Genomic DNA, 9,738 nt, shown 5'->3' on the forward strand with positions numbered 1-9,738 from the left:
GCGTCACGTCGGCACTATGGCGCTGACAGTACCTCTAACTTTAATCATCTTTTTTTAAATTATATTTTTCTGCATGCATATTTTCATTGGTTAGCAACTGCGCAACAGTGCTGTCAAAAGAATTCATTTAGTACTTTAAAAGTGGTAAAATGACCCCCAAAAAGTCACATCTCATTTTCACATTTTTACACTAAAATTCTGAGTATGACTCTCAAAGAAATAAATTTTGAAAATAGGAATTGTTTATGGCTCTCTGTGTCAAAAAGGTTCCCGACCCCTGCTTTACATTAAACTATTACCTTTGTGCGCATGCGCGCTCTTGTTTTTGCCTCCGGACGTGCTATATTAAGGCTTTTATTTGTAAAAAAACAATAATATTAATACCTACTATAGTAAGGCTTTTATTTGTCCAAAATATAACCATGTATAGTAAAGTTTTTTTTCTTTTCTGTATAGAAAGGCTTTGAAAAATAAAAGTATAGTTAGGATTTTATTTGTTCAAAATATGACCATGTTTAGTAAGGCTTTTTTTCTAAAAGTTCATTAAAAATACTGCAGTCAGACTTATTTGTTCAAAATATGGCCATATATACTAAAGCTTTTAATTGTTAAAAAAGATATAACCATATATAGAATGATTTTCTACAGGGAAAAAAAGCATAGTAAGGCTTTTATTCGTTCAAAATGTGACCATGGATAGTAAGGCTTTTTTTCAACAACAAAAAAGAATAAATAAATAAATAATGACCATGTATAGTAAGCCTTTTTCTATTAAAAATGACCATGCATTGTAAGGCTTTTTTTTTTAACTGACCATGTCGAGTAATGCGTTTTCTTTAAAAAATAAAAACAAAAAAATTTAAAAAGACCATGTATAGTAAGACTTTTGAAAAAATTGACTATGCTTAGTAAGACTTTTTTTAAAATGACCATGTATAGTTAGCCGTTTAAAAAAAAAAAACTGTATAGTATGGCTATTTTTAAATGACCGTGTATCGTAAGACTTGTCTTTAAAAATTGACCATGTATAGTAAGGCATTAAAAAAATGACCATATATATATAGCAGTGGCGGGCCGTCAAGGCCTTCAAGCAATGTTCCCTCTAATTTTTCGTTGGTCTGGCCCCCCGGATCGTGTGTGTACAAGTTTTTCAACCTCGGCCCGCGGGCCATATACGGCCCGTTAGGATTTTTAATCCGGCCCGCCGTCGGCTATGTCCAAATTATAGTAAAAATCAATGAGTCATTTCCTTTTGTCGCTCATCACTCAATTTATTAGTCTACCGTACCCATTTAGGCACTCATCCATTTGAAATAGAGCCTTGCTTAACTAAAAGATAGACTATTTGATCAAGGCTTCCATTAACCTTCCCTTTTAGCAAGTTTTATTCACAACAAATGAAGCTAATGCTCCATGCAAACCATTGATGTACTTTTGGCTAACAGTGTTATATTGCATTGCCTTTAACCTACTATAGTAAACAAATGTGACACTGCAAAAATATTCATTATCAGAAAAGGAGTAGAAATATCCACAAAGTTAGGTTAAGGGTTTTTATTAAATCAGTTTGACATCAAACTCCAGCCCTCATCATGTTGTTGGGTGGCACAGCTAGTCCCAAGTGAACACCCACAGTGAGGCCAAACTTCTCAGTAGACTGCTTCTGCTGGACCTCGGGCTTCAGCCGGAAACCCTTCTCCCCGTCAAAGTAGTCCATGGGCGTGAAGGTCAGGGGGGCCTCATCCAGTAGACCCTCAAGGCGGGTGCGCCAGGCTTGGAGAAGGTTGGCGTTGGTCTCACGGGGGAGGTGAGCTGGAGCCCAAAAAATTTGAGGTGCCAGGACTTTGAAGCCACAGTAGTGTAGGATGCCATTCTGTTGAAAAGTCAGTCAGTTCATGTTCATATCATACACACCAGCCAGAGATCATTACCTGAAGTGGCCAAAGTGTGACATTCATGTCTCCATTGATGCCATTGGCACTAAACATGGACTCCTCAGAACCAGTCGTGAATGACAGTACAGCTTTCTTGTCCTGGGAAATAGCATTGAAATATCACTCTGTCCTTTAGATTCCATGTGTTGGAAGGCTTACCTTGAAGACACCCCGACCGTAGCGTTTCTCATCGGAGAAAGCATAGCCGAGAGTGAGCACACGGTCGATCCAACCCTTGAGGATGGCGGGCAGACTGAACCAGTACATGGGGAACTGGAAATTGCATTCAAGGTCAGTACTATAGTAATGAACTTAGCTGGTGGAAACACCATGTCTTACCTGGAAAATGATAAGGTCAGCCTCTGTTAGCTTACACTGCTCCTCAGTAATGTCAGTGGTCAGTTTTCCAGCCTCCCACGCCGCTTTGGTCTCTTTGGCATAATGGAAGTTCTCGGCATCCTTAACCTGACCTGTACAGTCAAGTTAAGGTTAGAAAAGAACCAAAACATTTCACTTGGTAAAAGAACTTTACCCTGAATGTCTTCGGCGTTAGCGATAGCTTTGAACTTCATAGCATAGAGGTCAGACACTTTGACAGCACAGCCTTTGGCGGTCAGGACGTCAACTGCCGCATCTTTGGCGGCAGCATTGAAAGAACCAGAGCTCTGGTGGGCATAGACGATGAGCACCTTCTTTCCTGCTAAAGATAAAAAAGGACAGCAAAGACTAACACGCTGCAATCCAAAAAGCAATTAAAACAGCTTCAATATTACCCATGTTTGAAGTCGGCTATCAAAACACCCACAGAGAGGCTGGAGAACTGATGTGCTAAAAACTGGCAAATGAGGAGTTTTTATACCAAGCGACCAGTTGATTGTCCCAGGTGCTGGCACTTAGCATTTAACCCAGCGGCCAATCAGATAGCAACCTCACGGTGACGGATAGATAGACTGATGGATGGATTGAAATGACAGAGACACAGACATGTTTCTTTTAAATTAAAATTTGTATAAATATAAATGGGCCTTGAGATTGACCCTTGCGGAACACCATCGGTTCAATGTCAGTATTTGATTAAAAAAACATTAAAATATGTTTTTAATTCTAAATTATTTCTTTAATAACTAGCACCGCACATTTTGAAGTGCCAGTGCCTCAGTTAAAAAATAAAAAATAAAAAACAGGAGACCTAGTTGTTGCACTGAAGTACTGCTGAAAATGTTTGGGGTTCTCAAAAAAAAACATACTTGAACACTGTAATTGCATACCTGTCAACCTCTGCCAATAACTGCCCTTATAAATGATTATGATTTCCCTTACAAACCCCCCAAAAACCTTACAAACACCGTACGAGTGTACAGTGTTTGTAAGGTTTTACAGACCATGTAAATAGTAAGGGTTTTCTTTAAAAAAAATGACCATGTAGATTGTAGAGTAAGGTTTTGAAAAAAAAGACCATGTATAGTAGGGTTTTTTATTTTTAAATGACCATGTATAGTAAGGCTTTTTTTTAAATGGCCATGTTGTAAGGCTTTTTTATTTTTAAATGACCATGTATAGTAAGGCTTTTTTTAAATGGCCATGTTGTAAGGCTTTTTTTTTCTAAAAATGACAATGTATAGTAAGGCTTTTTTTTAAAAAAGGACCATGTATAGTAAGGCTTTTTTTAATGACCATGTATAGAAAGGCTTTTTTTAAATTACAATGCATAGTAAGACTTTTTTTAAATGACCATTTATAGTAAGGCTTCTTTAAAATGACCATGTAGCGTAAGTTTTTGGAAAAAAAAGACCATGTATAGTAGGGTTTTTTATTTTTAAATGACCATGTATAGTAAGGCTTTTTTTTAAATGGCCATGTTGTAAGGCTTTTTTTCTTCTAAAAATGACAATGTATAGTAAGCCTTTTAAAAAAAAGACCATGTATAGTAAGGCTTTTTTAATGACCATGTATAGAAAGGCTTTTTTTTAATTACAATGCATAGTAAGACTTTTTTTTTAAATGACCATGTATAGTAAGGCTTCTTTAAAATGACCATGTAGTGTAAGGTTTGGAAAAAAAAAAGACCATGTATAGTAGTTTTTTTTTTAAACGACCATGTACAGTAAGGCTTTTTTTTAAATGGCCATGTTGTAAGGCTTCTTTTCTAAAAATGACAATGTATAGTAAGGCTTTAAAAAAAGACCATGTATAGTAAGGCTTTTTTTTAAATGACTATGTATAGTAAGGCGTTTTTGTTTAAATGACCATGTATAGTAAGGCTTTTTTTTCTAAAAACGACTATGTATAGTAAGGCTTTTTTTTTTTTAAATGAACACGTATAGTAAGACTTTTTTTAAAGACCATGTATAGTAAGGGTTTTCATAAAAAAATGACCATGTAGAGTAAGGTTTTGAAAAAAAAGACCATGTATAGTAGGGTTTTTTTTTTTAAATGACCATGTTGTAAGGCTTTTTTTCTAAAAATGACAATGTATAGTAAGGCGTTTAAAAAAAAAGACCATGTATAGCAAGGCTTTTTTATGACCATGTATAGTAAGGCGTTTTTGTTTAAATGACCATGTATAGTAAGGGTTTTTTTTCTCTAAAAATGACCATATAGTAAGGCATTTAAAAAAAATGAACACGTATAGGAATACTTTTTTTAAAGACCATGTATAGTAAGGGTTTTGTTAAAAAAATGATCATGTATAGTAAGGCTTTCTTTTAAAAAATGACCATGTATAGTAAGGCTTTCTTTTTAAAAATGACCATGTATAGAAAGGCTTTTTTAAAATTACAATGCATAGTAAGACTTTTTTTAAATGACCATGTATAGTAAGGCTTCTTTAAAATGACCATGTAGCGTGAGGTTTTGAAAAAAAAGACCATGTATAGTAGGGTTTTTTTAAATGACCATGTATAGTAAGGCTTTTTTTCTAAAAATGACAATGTATAGTAAGGCTTTTTTAAATGACCATAGTAAGGTGTTTTTGTTTAAATGACCATGTATAGTAAAGCTTTTTTTCTAAAAATGACCATGTATATATAGTAGGGCTTTTTTTCTAAAAATGAGCATATAGTAAGGCTTTTTTTCTAAAAATGACCATGTATATATATAGTAGGCCTTTTTTCTAAAAATGAGCATATAGTAGGGCTTTTTTTCTAAAAATGATCATATAGTAAGGCTTTTTTTTTCTAAAAATGACCATATAGTAAGGCTTTTTTTTTTTAAATGAACACGTATACAAAGGCTTTTTTTATTACAATGCATAGTAAGACTTTTTTTAAATGACCATGTATAGTAAGGCTTCTTTAAGGTTTTGGAAAAAAAAATGTGTAGTAGGTTTTTTTTTTTAAATGACCATGTATAGTAAGGCTTTTTTTAAATGACCGTGTAGAGTAAGGTTTTGAAAAAAAAGACCATGTATAGTAGTTTTTTTTCTTAAATGACCATGTATAGTAAGGTTTTTTTTAAATGACCATGTTGTAAGGCTTTTTTTTCCTAAAAAAGACCATGTATAGTAAGGCCTTTTTTAATGACAATGTATAGTAAGGCATTTTTGTTTAAATGAATGTATAGTAGGCTTTTTTTTTTCTAAAAATGACCGTGTATAGTAAGGCTTTTTTTTTCTAAAAAAATGACCATATAGTAAGGCTTTTTTTTTTTAATGAACACGTATAGTAAGACTTTTTTTAAAGACCATGTATAGAAAGGGTTTTGTTTAAAAAAAATGACCATGTATAGTAAGGCTTTCTTTTAAAAAATGACCATGTATAGAAAGGCTTTTTTAAAATTACAATGCATAGTAAGACATTTTTTAAATGACCATGTATAGTAAGGCTTTAAAAAAAACATGTATAGTAAGGCATTTTACCAAAAATGACCATGTATAGGAAGGCTATTTTTCTTTAAAAACTGACCATGTATAGTAAGACTTTTCTTTAAGAAAATGTAATGTATGGCTTTTTTTTTCTTGACAATGCATAGTAAAACTTTTTTAAATTACCATGGCCAATTACCATTACCAATTACCAAGTAAGGCTTTTAAAAAAATGACAATGTACAGTAAGGCTTTTAAAAAAATGACCATGTACAGTAAGGCTTTTTTTCTTTAAAATGACAATGCATAGTAACTTTTTTTAAATAACCATGGCTTTTGAAAAAAAATGACCATGTATAGTAAGGCTTTTTATTTAAAAAAAATGACCATGCAAAGTAAGGCTTTTAAAAAAATGACCATGTATAGTAAGGCGTTTTATTTAAAAAAAAAAAAAGACCATGCAAAGCCTTTTAAAAAAATGACCATGTATAATAAGGCTTTTTATTAAAAAAAAAAAAGACCATGTATAGTAAGGCTTTTTATTTATAAAAAGACCATGCAAAGTAAGGCTTTTTAAAAAAATGACCATGCAAAGTAAGGCTTTTTATATTAAAAAAAGCGAACACACTCTTTTACAGCATCAAGACTACAAAAATGGCGACTATAGTACGTCATCTTCCAAACATGGTCATTGAGTCGGGAGAACAAATCACCTCCTATGGGCGTGGTTACACCCATTGGTGACGCAGGTGCTTAAATTATGCGCCTGCGCAGCATCGCGCCCTTTGACGCAGCCATTTTCATGCCGTCGGTCGAACGACTAGCATCCAAACGAGGTAAGCCCTAGACTAGAGCAATTTACTGGCCTATGTGCGTTTTTAACACCCTACTGGGAGATTTTTTTAGGAATCAATTGAGCCAAAACGCCAACAAATCTGTTAGTTTAGTGCCAGGTCGAACACACCGTCGACATTTGAAGTATGGGCTCCTTGGCATGTCACTAGCTAGCTTAGCATTAGCCTCACGACATTTGACTTCAAAAGTATTTTGTCAGTATTCTCTCCATTATTGAGTCGTGGGGGAAGACTTTTCATCTTATCAAACAAAGCCGAGATATCAACGGACAGTTTGCCAGGTGAAGGTGTGTTGTATGTCATGATAGTTTTCACTGCGATTGCTAAACGCCCTTTTCCAATTTGTAATTCTGTTTTAAACAAAAATCATTGATACCAAAATGGTCAAGCCGACTTTTTCCTAGTTTTTAACATCAGTCTGTATATTGAATCGCTTTGTCTGGAAAGGGGAAATTAGCACTGAGCATTCACTAACTTATTTTCATTATTTATCTTGATCATTTACTTGAAGATTTCTCTTTCCTGTAATAATTGTTTGCACTTCCCAAATAGCTTGGTTCAATCAAGATGCAGCTATTCCCGTGTGTCCAGAACCATGCACACCCTTGAGGGGAGAGGAGACTGGGCCAAGGTATCAAGGTAATACTAATGACCAAAAAAAAAACACCTAAACCTATCTGTTGAATCTCCAGTCTCTATATATGATAACTTTTGCTCTATTTTTTTTGCATGCACCAGGTCCATGGTGATGTCCAGACCCTGGAGGACCAGGTGATCTTCCCAGGTTGCCCACTTAAAGATGATGCATCGTCTCTGAACTCTGCTCTGAGGTGAATATATTGTAGAGTATCCAAGTCAAAACATTCCAATCTCACATTATTTTATTGACTAAAGTTGCAATTTACTAACCCCCCTCTTATTTTATAGGTGATGTCCCGATCCCTAAGGTGAGGAGGATCTCATTTTTTTTTTTCAATCAGGAATTGCAATAAAAGAGATTTGAGTGTCATTTGTCTTTGTTAAAACACTTGGAGAAAAAAGACCCCAGACCCTCAATGGTCTTTTTTCTTTTTTTTTTAATTCTAAATGTTGCTTATGTCTACAACAATGTGATTCTAAGTGTGGAAATGTATTTCTTTGAATAAAAACTATAAAATGTCATGTTGCTTGCATTCCTTTGCTCATTCTATGAAGAAAAATACATGTGTAGATTTCAAGAGTTTTATTTTTCCACAAAATGGGGTTAGGAGTTCACAAGTCTTCCAGCATTTAAAGAGGAGGTGGTGTTTCTATCCATTGATGAATCTCTTCTTGGCACTGGATGGAATTCTGGAGGGAAAAAGGTCAAAGCAAAATAGACTAAGTCCAACATTAAAAAAAATAGACTGGGGGCCAGTTAGGTCAAAAGATTTATTTTTTAGTCAACAACATTAAGTTAGGTTTTACCAACATCAGCAGGACCCATCTCTCCTTTCAGATGTGGTGGGGGATAGGGGTCCTCTGGAGTGTGGCACAGCCTTTGACACCAACATCTTGAGGACCCCTATCCAGTATGTTTTCCATATCTCCCACCACATCTGAAAGGAGAGGTGGGTCCTGCTGATGTTGGTAAAACCTAACTTAGTGTTGTTTTTTGGTCAACAACATTAAGTTAGGTTTTACCAACATCAGCAGGACCCATCTCTCCTTTCAGATGTGGTGGGAGATATGGAAAACATACTGGATAGGGGTCCTCAAGATGTTGGTGTCAAAGGCTGTGCCACACTCCAAAGTCACCTTTCTTTAGCGTTGATTTGGTAAACTTGGGTGGACCTTGAAGAGAAGCAAAATAGAGTATTTTTAGTACACATGAAAATAATAAATCAAATAACCTGAAAAACAGGTCTTACGTCATACACAACTTCTTTGGTCTTGTAGATTTGGACAGCTTCCACCATCTCCGTGGCTTTAAACCTCTGCAAAACACCACAGCATGATTATGTCATTGCTTATTTAACCATTTTGATGCACAAATGACTCCCATTCAATCAAAAAAATTAAATATGTCTCACAAAGCTCTTAGACGGAGGAAAAATGGTTGTTTTAACGAGTCAAAAATGACCCCTGCGCTACGGTTGAATGAATGTCTCGCTTAGGTTTTGTCAAAACCACATTCAAAAATCAAAAGGTCCAAGCCCTGAAGTCTTCCTTTAGGAAAGGGAAGGGCAAAGGTATATACGAATTCTAGAAGTGTACTGTATATTCCTTACACCTCCACTTGATGGCACTAGTGTGGGTGTGAGTTATCCACACAGGATCTTGCTATTAAAAAATCAACGCCAATCCAGTTAAAGTGTCTTCATTCAAAATTGGAGTGTATCATGATGCTAAACAAGCTAATTTAGGAAAGCCGTGAACACTGGTCGCTGATATCTAAACATTACACGGGTAGAGGAATTAGAAGCTATTAAAAAAAGACTCACTTTGCCGACAAACTGCTCCTTTTTGGCCGTTATGGCTACATTCTTGATGTTTCCCAGCAGTCTGTCTTCGTTGAGGGACTGAAACACACAATGGAAGGGTTTCTTTTTAAACATTAAGAGCAATAGGTGACGCGATGTAGCCAACTTGCTAGCAAACATTTGTGTTTGCATCCACGTCGGGGCTACATCACGCCAATGAAGCACGTTCCCGTCAAAAAGCACTCTTGAAATGAGAACTGGGGCTACGAAATCCCCAAAAGACAAATTACCGAACGCGCTGCATTGTCCTGGAAGAAGTTTGTCGGGTATTTCTTCGGGAAATCGTCAATTCTGAGCAGCTCAGCAGTCCAACGCGCCTAGCCTCCGGCTCATCCGCCATTTTGAAAAATGGCGGCGGTCTTTTGAACTCTGACCACAGCCACGCCTCGGCCACGCCTATTACACATAGACACAAAAAAAAAGAGATCGTTTTCATCATAGAGTGCATTAGTCAGGGGGGCGGGGCTGCAAATACTTTTAGGTTGGGCATTAATACTTCAAAACAAATACATTGTTTTCATAATAATGTGCATTAGTCAGTCAATAGCATTGAAAACATTGCTAACAAGGTATGTTTTTTAAAAATATTGATATCTAGTTGAAATGTTTTGGCATTGTGACCACACCATGTATAGTAAGGCTTTTTT

At 35.6% G+C, this 9,738-nt stretch overlaps 1 protein-coding gene and 2 long non-coding RNA genes across 5 annotated transcripts; 1 reads left to right on the forward strand and 2 right to left on the reverse strand.

The window, feature by feature from the left end:
- Nucleotides 1-1,539: 1,539 nt before the first annotated feature.
- LOC144068958 (NAD(P)H dehydrogenase [quinone] 1-like) lies at nucleotides 1,540-2,808 on the reverse strand. Its single transcript, XM_077593950.1, has 6 exons — nucleotides 2,708-2,808; nucleotides 2,467-2,634; nucleotides 2,274-2,404; nucleotides 2,094-2,207; nucleotides 1,932-2,033; nucleotides 1,540-1,873 (listed from the first exon to the last, which is right to left on the reverse strand). Exons 1-6 carry the CDS (start codon nucleotides 2,709-2,711, stop codon nucleotides 1,574-1,576), a joined length of 819 nt encoding a protein of 272 aa, XP_077450076.1. The 5' UTR covers nucleotides 2,712-2,808; the 3' UTR covers nucleotides 1,540-1,573.
- Nucleotides 2,809-6,417: 3,609 nt separating this feature from the next.
- On the forward strand, nucleotides 6,418-7,693 carry LOC144069016 (uncharacterized). The gene is made up of 4 exons (XR_013298362.1): nucleotides 6,418-6,572; nucleotides 7,143-7,229; nucleotides 7,329-7,420; nucleotides 7,518-7,693. It is a non-coding gene; the product is annotated as an uncharacterized LOC144069016 (long non-coding RNA).
- A 104-nt stretch (nucleotides 7,694-7,797) lies between these two features.
- LOC144069017 (uncharacterized) lies at nucleotides 7,798-9,529 on the reverse strand. Of its 3 annotated transcripts, none has more exons than XR_013298365.1 (5): nucleotides 9,322-9,529; nucleotides 9,053-9,130; nucleotides 8,480-8,545; nucleotides 8,257-8,402; nucleotides 7,798-7,907 (listed from the first exon to the last, which is right to left on the reverse strand). It is a non-coding gene; the product is annotated as an uncharacterized LOC144069017 (long non-coding RNA). The 3 variants fall into 3 exon arrangements; XR_013298364.1 differs by having other exon boundaries at nucleotides 7,798-7,919; XR_013298363.1 differs by having other exon boundaries at nucleotides 8,253-8,402.
- Between the last annotated feature and the right edge of the window lie 209 nt (nucleotides 9,530-9,738).

The sequence above is a fragment of the Stigmatopora argus genome, chromosome 23 (assembly GCF_051989625.1).
Source record: "Stigmatopora argus isolate UIUO_Sarg chromosome 23, RoL_Sarg_1.0, whole genome shotgun sequence".
Lineage (NCBI taxonomy): Eukaryota > Metazoa > Chordata > Actinopteri > Syngnathiformes > Syngnathidae > Stigmatopora > Stigmatopora argus.